This window comes from Saccharomyces kudriavzevii, assembly GCF_947243775.1.
Source record: "Saccharomyces kudriavzevii IFO 1802 strain IFO1802 genome assembly, chromosome: 16".
NCBI classification, from domain to species: domain Eukaryota; kingdom Fungi; phylum Ascomycota; class Saccharomycetes; order Saccharomycetales; family Saccharomycetaceae; genus Saccharomyces; species Saccharomyces kudriavzevii.
In genome coordinates, this window is record NC_079287.1 from 20,032 (window position 1) to 33,077 (window position 13,046).

Consider the following 13,046-nt stretch of genomic DNA (forward strand, 5'->3'; position numbering starts at 1 on the left):
AAATTATGTCCTGCTCACGTTCTCCTAGTAAAGAAAGTGTTTGTAAACTTGGTAGCAAGTCTCAAATTTATTCACAACGATATATTACTATCACTACGTAATGCGTACTGCATGGCCTACCTGCAGAGCATACTTTACCCACTCTAGGGTTCTGCTACGAAAATTGAGTTCAAGGTTTCCGTGAAGCATTCCTAGTGCTCAGGGTTGGCATCATAGCCTTCTTCAAGCTCGCTTCAAGAAACAGGTCTTAACAGGAGATAATGAGCTATCCTATCATATGATAGAGGGTGATACCGTTAAAACTTAAAACAGCACGTCATGGAGGAAAACGACCTCTACTATGCGCAAAGAAGTGACTCTATTTTCTGAGAGTTAAAGAAATTATTAATTCGTTTCGTTCAGTTAGGTTATACTGAAAATTACTTTCACATCCTTGCCGCAGACTTTGTGTGTATGCCATACAACTGCAAAACCGCTCAATCGGTGCTGACCTTGAAGTATAAACACACATGATAGTGTGGCGGCGATGGTCAGCCATAGGCCTTTCTTTCGGTTTCAGCGCCTCGGCCCGAGAACTGGGGATGACTAAAAAGCAACTGTGTACGCGGTTTTTTGACGACTAGTGCTGCATAGTCTCATCGCGGCCGCACGGCAAGAGCGTACACACATCTGTCTTCGTAAGGTCTGTCAATTTTGTCGAGTAGTAGGTATAAATATTATGGGCCCTCGAAAGACATAGAGGAAAACAAGAATCTTTGAAAGGCTATTCCTATTTCTCCCTTCTCATAATTTTTACGATGGTTTCCTTATAATAGAGTTCAGTAAGCAATCGTGTTGACAGTTGGCACTTGAATTTTTTTTTCTTGAAAAGTATCAAGATGGATGTGTTGAAGAGAGAAAATGAATCGGACAAATTTACTAAAATAGAGACTGAGTCTACAACGATACCAACCGGGTCAGATAAATCTGGCTCGTTCATTGGGAGAATGAAGGACTCATTCAAACAAAGTAACTTGCACGTTATACCGGAAGACCTAGAAAACAGTGAACAAACAGAGCAGGAAAAAATTCAATGGAAATTAGCTTCTCAGCCCTATCAGAAGGTCTTGAGCCAAAGACACCTGACCATGATTGCTATAGGTGGTACTCTAGGGACAGGTCTTTTCATCGGTTTGGGCTACTCCTTGGCGTCTGGACCCGCCGCTTTGTTAATTGGTTTTTTATTGGTTGGTACTTCTATGTTCTGTGTCGTCCAGAGCGCTGCAGAACTTTCCTGCCAGTTCCCGGTTTCTGGTTCGTATGCCACACATGTCAGCAGGTTTATAGATGAATCGATTGGGTTTACTGTGGCCACCAACTATGCCCTGGCTTGGTTGATTTCCTTTCCGAGCGAGTTAATTGGTTGTTCGCTTACAATCTCTTATTGGAACACAAACGTAAATCCAGCCGTTTGGGTGGCGATTTTCTATGTTTTCATCATGGTTTTGAACATGTTTGGCGTCAAGGGTTTCGCTGAGACTGAATTTGCTCTGTCAGTCATCAAAATCGTTGCTATTATTATCTTTATCATTATTGGTATTGTCCTGATCGCCGGAGGAGGACCTAGTTCTACTGGATACATTGGCACTAGATACTGGCACGATCCAGGCGCCTTCGCTAAGCCAGTTTTCAAGAATCTATGTAACACCTTTGTTTCCGCAGCCTTTTCATTCGGTGGCAGTGAATTGGTGCTGTTAACTAGCACAGAATCTAAGAACATCTCTGCCATATCCCGTGCTGCCAAAGGTACGTTCTGGAGAATCGCAATTTTTTACATCACGACGGTCGTCATTATAGGTTGTCTAGTGCCTTACAATGATAGTAGGCTGCTCAATGGTTCGACAAGTGAAGATATTTCAGCTTCTCCCTTTGTCATTGCCCTGAGTAATACAGGATCGATGGGTGCAAAAGTTTCTAACTTCATGAATGTTGTTATTCTTGTTGCAGTGGTTTCCGTGTGTAATTCGTGTGTCTATGCCTCGTCAAGACTAATTCAAGCTCTAGGTGCATCTGGCCAGCTTCCATCAATTTGTTCCTACATGGACAGAAAGGGGAGGCCTTTAGTTGGTATCGCGATTAGCGGTGTATTCGGCCTTCTAGGTTTCTTGGTCGCTTCAAACAAGGAAGACGAAGTCTTTACATGGCTCTTCGCTCTGTGTTCCATTTCATCTTTTTTTACTTGGTTTTGTATTTGTATGTCGCAAATAAGATTTAGAATGGCATTGAAAGCCCAAGGAAGATCCAAGGATGAAATAGCCTACAAATCTATGCTAGGTGTCTACGGGGGGGTTCTAGGATGCGTGCTAAATGCTTTGTTGATAGCTGGTGAGATATATGTGTCAGCCGCCCCAGTCGGTAGTCCCAGCTCCGCCAAAGCTTTCTTCGAGTATTGTCTAAGTATTCCGATTATGATTGTTGTTTATGTCGCACACAGGATTTATCGAAAAGATTGGAGAAATTGGTATATCAAGAGGAGTGATATTGATCTTGATACCGGTTGTTCCATCGAAAATCTGGACCTTTTCAAGGCACAAAAAGAGGCAGAAAAAGAACTCATTGCTTCAAAACCATTCTACTACAAGATTTACAGATTTTGGTGTTAGACTCTCTTGCATATGTAACTTTTAATAGATTTTGCAAATCGATTTCTATTTGTTTTTTCTAATTAAGCGTTGCCTAGCGCTTGATTAGCCATGCGGCGCCGCCGAGATCTTTCACGCAGGGTTTTTTTTCTCGCAGCACGGCATTCTGAAGTGAAAAATTGGAAACTGAAAAATTCGTCTCGAAGTTTTATTCATCGTACATTTTCATTGAAGTATTAGTCACACTTCTGACAGCAAAAAATGTCATCAAAGAACCTTTTCTTTACCGCTTGATTACACTTTTAGGATCAGAGGCTTAGTTCAACCAAGCTGATCAGAACCATTATTCAACATAATTGGAACCAGTCTATCACTAAATTGCGTGAAGAGTTGAAAAAAAGATGGTACGTCTTCCTTTAAAGCAGCTACTAGAGGATAATCCTAAGAAGGTTCTTGTACTTGATGGTGGTCAGGGGACAGAGTTGGAAAACAGAGGTATTAAGGTCGCCAACCCTGTATGGTCAACTATTCCGTTCATTAGCGATTCGTTTTGGTCCGATGAGTCATCTGCCAACAGAAAAATTGTCAAAGGAATGTTCAACGATTTCTTGAATGCTGGTGCCGAGATATTGATGACTACCACTTATCAAACAAGTTACAAATCCGTTTCTGAAAATACTCCCATCAAAACTTTATCAGAATACAACAACCTCTTGACTAGAATTGTTGATTTTTCTCGCGATTGTATTGGTGAAAACAAGTACTTAATTGGTTGTATTGGTCCATGGGGCGCTCATATTTGTCGTGAGTTCACAGGAGACTATGGTCCTGACCCAGAAAGCATCGACTTTTACGAGTACTTTAAGCCTCAGTTGGATAACTTCAATAAAAATGATAAATTGGACTTGATTGGGTTTGAAACTATTCCTAATGTCCACGAACTGAGGGCTATTTTGTCTTGGGATGAGAGCATTTTATCTAAACCTTTTTATATTGGGTTATCTGTGCATGAGCACGGCGTCTTGCGAGATGGCACTACCATGGAAGAAGTTGCAAAAGTTATTAAGGGCTTGGGTGACAAAATAAATCCTAACTTTTCGCTTCTGGGAATTAACTGTGTTAGCTTCAACCAATCCCCTGACATTCTTGAGTCTCTGCATCAAGCTCTGCCTGATATGGCCTTACTTGCTTACCCCAACAGTGGAGAAGTGTACGACACTGAGAAAAAGATATGGTTACCAAATAGTGATAAGCTTAATAGCTGGGACACTGTAGTTAAACAGTACATTGACAGCGGAGCTCGTATCATCGGTGGTTGTTGTAGAACAAGTCCAAATGACATTCAAGAGATTTCCACTGCTGTCAAGAAGTACACTTAGTGTCCTTTTTACCGTGTGGAATAGTCTCAGCATTATTTATACGTCAAGAAGCCAACACTTTATTACTTTAAATATACTTTATAAGGCATGAAAGCCGCATTTTTTTGTTCCAAGAATTTTAAAAGCAAAGTTCTTTATGCCATTTGCTAACCACACAGCCACTATTCGCGTTTATAGAATACGTAGAAAATCAAATGATAATCTATCCGGTGGGTACCCACATAGCACGGGAGTATGACTGGTGAAGCAGATTATGTATCGGAAGCTCAAAAAAACATTTCTCCTCTTCTCACATGCTAAAACCATCTGGAGACGGTCTGTCTCACGGGAATTGTCCATCTGATGTCGCTGCAATTATTTTCACTTCATTTTGTGCGATAAAAGGCCGTAACAATCTTGGCATGGCTGAAGCCGCCGAAGTGTCAAAACGTCGAGTTATGGCTAGTATTAGATTTTAAAACAAGTGTTCAAGTATATTTGTTGATTAAAGTCGATAAGAATAAATAAAAAGAAAAATATGTATTAAGTGAAATTTTTTTTTGACCGCACCATTTGTCTATTCAATAAATGATTCGAAGCACTCAACGAAAGATTCCAAATTGTAAGAATCAGGATAATGAATACATATATTCAAGCCCATTTCTTCACAGTATGTGTACGAAAGGGACATCAATGTTGGACGGTTTATTGAGCTTGTAAAGCCCGAACTTATAATTTTAAAAGCTTTTTCATCATTGTTCATTGATAGAGAGATGTCGGAAACATCATTGATTTGAATTAATTTTGTCTTTGAGTTTTGAATATGGCAATCATCATTGTCATACTTCATCCTTCTAATGTCATCATCATTAAACCCATTCTTTTCCCAACTTTTCAATTTTGCCATTATAAAATCGCTGACATGCTTCGTGACCTTATTGAATTGGTACTCCATTAATTTTTCATTAAATTCATCATCATCTTCCTTATCGTTCCTGTTTGCCAAAAACTCGTCGGCAGAAAGTTCATCATCAATTAAGGAAAGTGGGCATTCGATTCTTAATTCTTTGAAAAACAGGCCCAATGATTCGCCCAAGTCTAAGTTCTTTCTTAAATCGATTGGAATAGAAAATACTATTGCACCAGTGAAATCCTTAACAAGTGGTTTCAAGCATATCATCGCAATGCCACAGATAAAGCTTCTTAGACATATATGCTCCTGGTTAACGATGGATTTCAGATAATTAAATCTCTGGTTATTCACTATACCAAATACAGTTGTACCACACAATGAAGAGTGCGCGTTTAAGATATCATTGTACTTTTTTAGTTGTGTTGTAGATGTTGATGGGCCTAAGGATGTTTGATTGGTCAAATAGCCAAATGGTCTTTTCAGGGTGTTATAGAATATTGATTTGAAGAAAGATTGAGTTTGCTTGTGGAAAATTTGTGGTGTCATGGCGGGCAGATGCAATTTTGCACTATCGTATATAGATTTGGGGAAGTTTAAGTTGGAGATATTGACGTCGCTGATATCAAACAAAACTCGATCGTCGGAGTGCGCTTCCAAACTGATGTTATTAAGTTCTTTCAAAAAGAGTTTATGGAAATTTGCGGCTGAAAAGATATCAAACAATACATCGTGGCCGTGAAAAACCAATAGCGCTTCATCAATTACATATAATGTCCACAATGGTTTATTGGATCCAGGAACAAATCTCGTCTTGTTGAAAGCATGACGTAAAAGATAAGGTGGCGGAACGCCCCAATGACAATTGACCTCTTTATCTTTTATGGTTTCAAACTCAATTACGTTAACAATGTCTGAAGTTTTTAGCTGCTTCAATGGCTCAAATTCCCACTCTTCATTTACAGTTGCAAATAATGCGGGTTGAGATTTAATAAGTCTCTTCAAAGTTGCTGCTATTGAGGGCAGTGTCAGACGCGAATCATCTTTTGAAGAATTTGTTCCAAGTGTAACTTCGTCTGAATTCCAATCGGCATCATTCCCTCTGTTTGGGGATTTGGAATATGTGCTTGAGAAGATAGTTCCATTTCTTTGGTCATTCAAAGATTGTGTCAAAAGTTTCTTCTCAAAACTTGATAGTGGTCTAAACGTAGTCATTATAATAGATTTAAAGGGATGTGCATACTCCTCATCATAAGGAGTACTTTTAACATGGCACAACAAGAGATAGCATACTCACTTTATATATGTTCCTCCCCCATATAAATTCATCCTCGTTTGTTTATGTGATCTACTCATCGATTCGTTAATGAATCGTTTAGCAGACCTTACGGTGAACGTATAACAGAGTCATACCCCTGATGGCTGCAGACGCAGGGAATACTCAGCCTCGAAACAAATTCTCAAATTATGTGCGTACGTATGGCTATAATTTTCTATTTTTGACACCATTCGTTTATTTTAAACGAATTTGCGACGTTCAACGAAAGCGTGTTGACAAAAATCTCGAGAGTTAAACGGTCGGAAAACAAACAAAACCAAGATGAGCTGCTTTTGTTACTCAGAGGGGAAATAGCTACTTTATAGCTCGTTTGGGAATGTAGGAGATACCGTCTTTTGCCGACTTTGTTGTCCTGATTGTCCTTGAACATGATGAGCTGCCATACCAGTGAAAGGGGAAGTACGCAATGGTCAGTTTTCTTCTACTTTCGTTACGACAATGCAACGCCAAGGTGCGCTCAACAACTATCTAATCGATAGTTCATGGCTTTTCCTGAGACTTAGTAGACCTTACGCTGGCTAAGAATTTCTTTATACCATTTTTTGAGTTTTGTCTCGTGTCATTTTTTGGAAAGGCATTCCTGAAGGATTAAGTTTAGTTATTATAAACGTTGTCTTAAGGGCTGTGCTACAGGAGGATAAAACGGAAAGGCCTATCGCGTGTTAAAAGCTTAAAGATCGTTCCTTATATGCCAAGAGATACGAAGCCTTAGTGATATTGCTAATTCATCCGGGGTCGTTTAGTATATTTCGCCTAAGTTGTGGCAGATCGATAGGGTAAGATGTTCTTACGAACTTGTGCAAAGTGAAAGAACCTCCTTACCGTTTGAAACCCAAATACTACTCATTCCTAAGTTTCCACACAGAACGGTATAGCGAAATTGTAAATTTTCATAAAGGTGACCATATATCTCCAACTATGCCGTTTATAAGAACCGTTGAACAGCGGTTATGCGCATTTGGTATGAGATGACCACATGCGAGTTTACAAGATTACTTAAAGGAATTCAGTGTGGTTTATACCAACCTATTTACTCCGTTTTATGACTCAATATTTCTTTAATCTACTTGACTCTTGACTTTCCTGTGTTACGAATATATTGGTAACTACACCTGGATATTCGTATAAGAAACGATACTTGAAACCGCAGTAATAGAACATTCAATAAAGGATACGACATATCAGGTACCGTTTTTTATTTATGGCGTTTGGTTAAAATTGGCGCTGATATTAGACATTAGGATGTAGCAGGTTATGAGAAAAGGAACTCTGAACGGAAAATAACCTGATTTCGGGAATCTCACGAGAGAGGAGAATTGGCAAGACCTTGCCCACGCTTATAGCTTAACTACGTAAACAAATTAACTACTGTTTGAAGAAATGAGTTTTTTATTTATGAAGAGCACTGCTCCTAATCTCTCGAATGAAAAATAAAGATACACATCACCCTCCTATCAAGACTTCTCCTTGAAAACTCCAGTAATGCTTTCCTGAAAATTCATTTCGTCAAGTAGTGAGTGCAGTGATCTACTGATTCACTACCATATATCAGACTCAGAAGTACGCCTTAATACTAATACCTTTCTACGAACCAATGATGTTTGATCCTCCCCTTTTTTATCGAGTACTTGAAAAACTACAATTAAGCCTTTTCTATTAAGCACATAGCAGCATTTGCATTTTACAAGCAAAAGACCTTTCTAACGCGCAACAGCAATCGAACAATGTCTGCCTGGAGGAAAGCTGGAATATCGTATGCTGCATATTTGAACGTGGCCGCTCAAACCATTCGTTCTTCATTGAAGACTGAATTGCAAACTGCTAGTGTCCTCAGTAGATCGAAAACTGATGCTTTTTATACTAAGTACAAGAACGGGGCTGCTGCTTCTGAACCCACACCAATAACAAAATAGTTAGATGCTTCCTGGGTACAGACTCTTTGTACTTGGCAATATACCTTTTAAATATTCTACCAATTGTGTATGACAACTTACATACTTTTATACGGGAAACTCAATAATGACTATAATAATAGTAACTGGTATCTATTTCTAAGAGCTTCGAAAAACAATGTATGAACATTGCGTGCTTGAATTATAGAAGAAAAAAACATATGTTCCACCATCACTAATTGCAATGTTGAATGGTCGGCTACCGCTGTTGCGACTGGGCATGTGCAGAAATATTATGTCACGTCCTCGTTTGGCTAAACTACCATCCATAAAGTTTCGATCTTTAGTCACCCCTTCCTCATCGCACCTCATCCCTATCAATCGCTTGTGCATTCGGTCTCCCACTGTTGGAAAATCACTACTTTTACAATTTTCCAGATATAATTCATCCAAAACAGAGCCTGTGGCTCTTCTATCTTCATCCTCCTCTGCCTCTAAAGACTCAGTGAAGCCAGCGCGCCCACCGCAGCGGTCCAAAACCGATGATTATAAAGATATAATAAGGCTATTCATGTTAGCAAAACGTGATTGGAAACTACTTCTTACAGCCATACTTCTTTTGACTATATCATGCTCTATAGGAATGTCTATTCCTAAAGTCATAGGTATTGTTCTTGATACCCTTAAGACCTCATCTGGCTCGGATTTCTTTGAGCTGAAAATACCTATATTTTCTCTACCACTATATGAGTTTCTTTCCTTCTTTACCGTTGCCTTACTGATTGGATGTGCTGCTAATTTTGGTAGATTTATATTATTGAGAATATTAAGTGAGCGTGTTGTCGCACGTCTAAGAGCACATGTCATTAAAAAAACACTTCATCAAGATGCTGAATTTTTCGACAACCATAAAGTTGGGGATTTGATTTCTCGTTTAGGGTCCGATGCGTATGTTGTTTCCAGGTCAATGACTCAAAAGGTCTCGGATGGGGTCAAAGCGCTTATTTGTGGTGTTGTTGGCGTGGGAATGATGTGTTCCTTGTCACCTCAATTATCGATACTGTTGTTGTTCTTCACACCACCGGTTCTTTTCAGTGCATCAGTGTTTGGGAAGCAAATTAGGAACACCTCCAAAGATCTTCAAGAAGCCACTGGTCAATTGACCAGAGTCGCTGAAGAACAACTTTCTGGCATTAAGACAGTTCAATCATTTGTTGCCGAAGGTAATGAATTATCTAGATACAATGTTGCGATTAGAGATATTTTCCAAGTAGGAAAAACAGCAGCATTCACAAATGCCAAGTTTTTCACTACAACTAGTCTCTTAGGCGACCTAAGTTTCTTAACAGTCCTTGCCTATGGCTCTTATCTTGTTTTACAATCGCAGCTATCCATTGGTGATCTTACTGCCTTCATGCTGTATACTGAATATACAGGAAATGCAGTATTTGGCCTCTCTACCTTCTACTCGGAAATTATGCAGGGCGCTGGTGCCGCGTCCAGGTTATTTGAGTTAACGGATAGGAAACCGTCTATTTCTCCCACGGCGGGACACAAATATAAACCGCACCGTGGTGTCGTTGAATTCAAAGACGTTTCGTTCAGTTATCCCACAAGACCTTCTGTTCAAATTTTCAAGAATTTAAATTTTAAAATTGCGCCAGGCTCGAGTGTTTGCATCGTGGGTCCCTCGGGACGCGGTAAATCTACAATAGCGCTATTGCTGCTAAGATATTATAACCCTTCGACAGGGACCATTATGATAGATGATCAAGATATCACCAAAATGAACTGTAAGTCCTTAAGAAGGCATATTGGCATAGTGCAGCAGGAGCCGGTGCTTATGTCAGGTACAATTCGAGACAACATCACTTATGGGCTGACATATACTCCAACAAAGGAAGAAATTAGATCGGTGGCAAAACAATGCTTCTGTCACAATTTCATCACAAAATTCCCGAACACATACGATACTGTGATCGGTTCTCGTGGTACCTTATTGAGTGGTGGGCAAAAACAACGTATTGCCATTGCAAGAGCTTTGATCAAAAAGCCAACTATTTTGATCCTTGATGAAGCTACATCAGCTTTGGATGTTGAAAGTGAGGGCGCCATTAATTATACGTTTGGCCATCTAATGAAATCAAAATCGATGACTATAATCAGTATCGCACACAGATTAAGTACTATCAGGCGATCTGAAAATGTAATTGTTCTTGGCCATGACGGATCGGTGGTAGAAATGGGCAAATTCAAAAAATTGTATGCAAATCCAACGAGTGCTTTATCGCAATTACTCAATGAAAGAGCCGCTCCTGGACCATCAGATCAACAGCAGCAAATAGAGAAGGACAACGAAAATGAGGAATCAACCGAGGAAAAGGCTCCTGATCACTCGAACAAAAACGATAATGATGATAATGATAACAATCATGATAATGACAGCAATAAACAATCCCAGGAGGTGACGCATAAAAATTCAGATGATATTGAAGAATCCGTTGAACACCTCTTGAGGGACGCGGCAAAGGAGGCAACCCCTATCAAGCTCACACCACAACCATGAGAGTTTATCCGCATCGCATATATACCTATTCTTATGATTTCAAACATCAATTATATAATACAGTTTAATGCCAAATAATCTGGTTTCCATTACCCGAACCGATATTCTCAGTAACATAAACAAATAACTTTGAAACAATAACAAACAAACCGTAAATCGGCTACACGTATTTTTACCCGTAAAATCCGTATCGATTTCAGCAAGTTTTGCCATGGATAATGATGGATCCAAATCCGTGACCATTGGGGATGACGTACTAGAGGGTTTTTGTGACCGCTTAGAAAGAATTCACGATATGTTATATTCAATTAAGAATTGTAGTTCATTGGATGAGACGACTACTGATATATCAGAAGGACTGTTAGTTCAATTTTATGATGATCTGGTGAATTCTGCTCTAGTGATTCCAGATTTGGTTGATGAGAGACGATTGGGAAAGGATGATATATTACCGTTCATGGGCTGGCTATTATTGAAAAAAAACACGCTTTACCAATTCATTAGCGACGTTCACTGTATTGAGGTTGGTCTTGTCCATTTATTGGATTTGCTGGAAGATGAATTTTCTAATGATGGTCAAGATGGGGACAAATATAATCGATTTAGTCCAATGTTTGATGCCATCGAAGAATCTATACAAATAAAAAGCCAGTTAGAACCATGGCTGACCAATTTAAAGAAATTATTGGATACTTCATTAGAATTTAATGAAATATCGAAGGACCATATGAATACATTGCATAAGATCATTAATATGAATATATCACATTGTCTTGAAATTCAGGAAGAAAGATTCGCTTCTCCAATACGACATACTCCATCGTTTACTTTAGAACAATTAGTCAAGCTATTAGGCACTCATACGGAGACCACTGAGCCAAAAGTGCCGAATTTTTCTGCAGCAGAAGATATCTTATCAAGGAAGTTCTTGAAGTTAAAGAGAAATATCCCGCCAATTGAAAAAAGTTTGACAGATATTTTACCTCAAAGAATTATACAATTTGGACACCGGAGTATAACAAACATTACTTTCTTGCAGACTATTCTGCAAAAAAAGTATGAACTTATAATGAAAGATTATAGGTTCATGAACTCAGAATTTAGGGAGTTGAAAACTGAACTAATTGATAAACGTTGGAATATTCTTTTTATCAATTTGAATCATGAGCTATTGTATATCCTTGATGAGGTTGAAAGGCTGCAGTCGAAATTGCTGGCAACGAAGTATACTAAAGATATTACTATAAGGTTCGAGAGGCAATTGGAAAAAAAATCAAAGACGGTTTCGAAGACGTTCAATATCATTTATAGAGCTTTAGAGTTTTCACTTTTAGACGCAGGCGTCGCTTCAAAGACAAACGAGCTCGCTCAAAGATGGTTGAATATAAAACCTGCAACGGATAAAATTCTAGTTAAATCGTCTTCACTGAACAGAATAGCCACGACTAAGAAAAAAATTTCAAAGCCGACACCATTAGGTTATGAGCGACCGAATAGTGATATTGAATCTATAACTCATAGTTTCCAAGAGAGAGTTATCATAAATGACGCTGATCATAGTATGTCACCGGAGGTTTCAAATACAACAGTGGCCCCCAAAGGTAGAAAACTCGGCAAGGCGTTACTACAAAAGATGAATATCAAACCTGCAACAAGCCCAGATTTATCAAATGCAATCAACCCATTTTTTGATATTGAATCACCAAACAAAGGTAAGTTAGTGCTAACCAGTGTCCCTCCCTTACCCTACGACGAACCTGATGACACTAAAATGTGTGCCTTTCGTGATGATGATAGTAGTTTCTCGGGCCACCTTGCTACTTCTCGATATGAAACAGTAGGGGTGGTTAAAGATACTCTTCATATAGCAAAGAGCAAATCGATGCTTGACATCGAAGAAGATAAATGGAAGCATTACCAATCCTTGCCTTCAAGAATTCCTACATACAAACCTACGAAAGATATCAAAGAAAGTGCACCGGTTGCAAAGGTCTTGCAGACTCCTCCAACAAAAATTACTTATATTAGTAGTCACGTCTGGGTCCCTTCGACAAGAAGAAGAACTCATTTGAGGCCGCCCACTCCACTGTCGCAACTACTTTCACCAGGGAACAGTCGTTCGAAGAGGACCCCGACATATTAATACACATCCCAAATTGTATTTTGTATTTTAAAGCATTCATATATATATATATTTCATCCATAGACTCTGTAATATTAATTCAGGCATTATAATATTAAAGTTATTTTAGATAATTCATGACGTTTTCGCACGTTCTCATTTAAACTGTTTGACACTTTTACCCGACATTTTTATAAAAAATAGTATAAGCATCTCAATATAAGCAGCCCCAGCCGAT

The 13,046-nt window shown here is 38.9% G+C and overlaps 6 protein-coding genes across 6 annotated transcripts; 5 read left to right on the top strand and 1 right to left on the bottom strand.

Annotated features, from left to right (window-relative positions):
• Positions 1-878: 878 nt before the first annotated feature.
• On the top strand, positions 879-2,642 carry SAM3 (bifunctional polyamine/amino acid permease SAM3; the record flags this gene model as incomplete). The annotated part of the gene is made up of 1 exon (XM_056231571.1): positions 879-2,642. The coding sequence occupies one exon, from the start codon at positions 879-881 to the stop codon at positions 2,640-2,642; it is 1,764 nt and encodes a 587-aa protein (XP_056085376.1).
• Positions 2,643-3,022: 380 nt separating this feature from the next.
• Positions 3,023-4,000, top strand: SAM4 (S-adenosylmethionine-homocysteine S-methyltransferase SAM4; the record flags this gene model as incomplete). Its single annotated transcript, XM_056231572.1, has 1 exon — positions 3,023-4,000. The coding sequence occupies one exon, from the start codon at positions 3,023-3,025 to the stop codon at positions 3,998-4,000; it is 978 nt and encodes a 325-aa protein (XP_056085377.1).
• Positions 4,001-4,556: 556 nt separating this feature from the next.
• On the bottom strand, positions 4,557-6,104 carry PBI1 (Pbi1p; the record flags this gene model as incomplete). The annotated part of the gene is made up of 1 exon (XM_056231573.1): positions 4,557-6,104. The coding sequence occupies one exon, from the start codon at positions 6,102-6,104 to the stop codon at positions 4,557-4,559; it is 1,548 nt and encodes a 515-aa protein (XP_056085378.1).
• A 1,848-nt stretch (positions 6,105-7,952) lies between these two features.
• Positions 7,953-8,141, top strand: ATP15 (F1F0 ATP synthase subunit epsilon; the record flags this gene model as incomplete). Its single annotated transcript, XM_056231574.1, has 1 exon — positions 7,953-8,141. One exon carries the CDS (start codon positions 7,953-7,955, stop codon positions 8,139-8,141), a length of 189 nt encoding a protein of 62 aa, XP_056085379.1.
• A 223-nt stretch (positions 8,142-8,364) lies between these two features.
• Positions 8,365-10,686, top strand: MDL2 (ATP-binding cassette permease MDL2; the record flags this gene model as incomplete). Its single annotated transcript, XM_056231575.1, has 1 exon — positions 8,365-10,686. The coding sequence occupies one exon, from the start codon at positions 8,365-8,367 to the stop codon at positions 10,684-10,686; it is 2,322 nt and encodes a 773-aa protein (XP_056085380.1).
• Positions 10,687-10,897: 211 nt separating this feature from the next.
• KAR9 (Kar9p) lies at positions 10,898-12,829 on the top strand (the record flags this gene model as incomplete). The annotated part of the gene is made up of 1 exon (XM_056231576.1): positions 10,898-12,829. The coding sequence occupies one exon, from the start codon at positions 10,898-10,900 to the stop codon at positions 12,827-12,829; it is 1,932 nt and encodes a 643-aa protein (XP_056085381.1).
• Between the last annotated feature and the right edge of the window lie 217 nt (positions 12,830-13,046).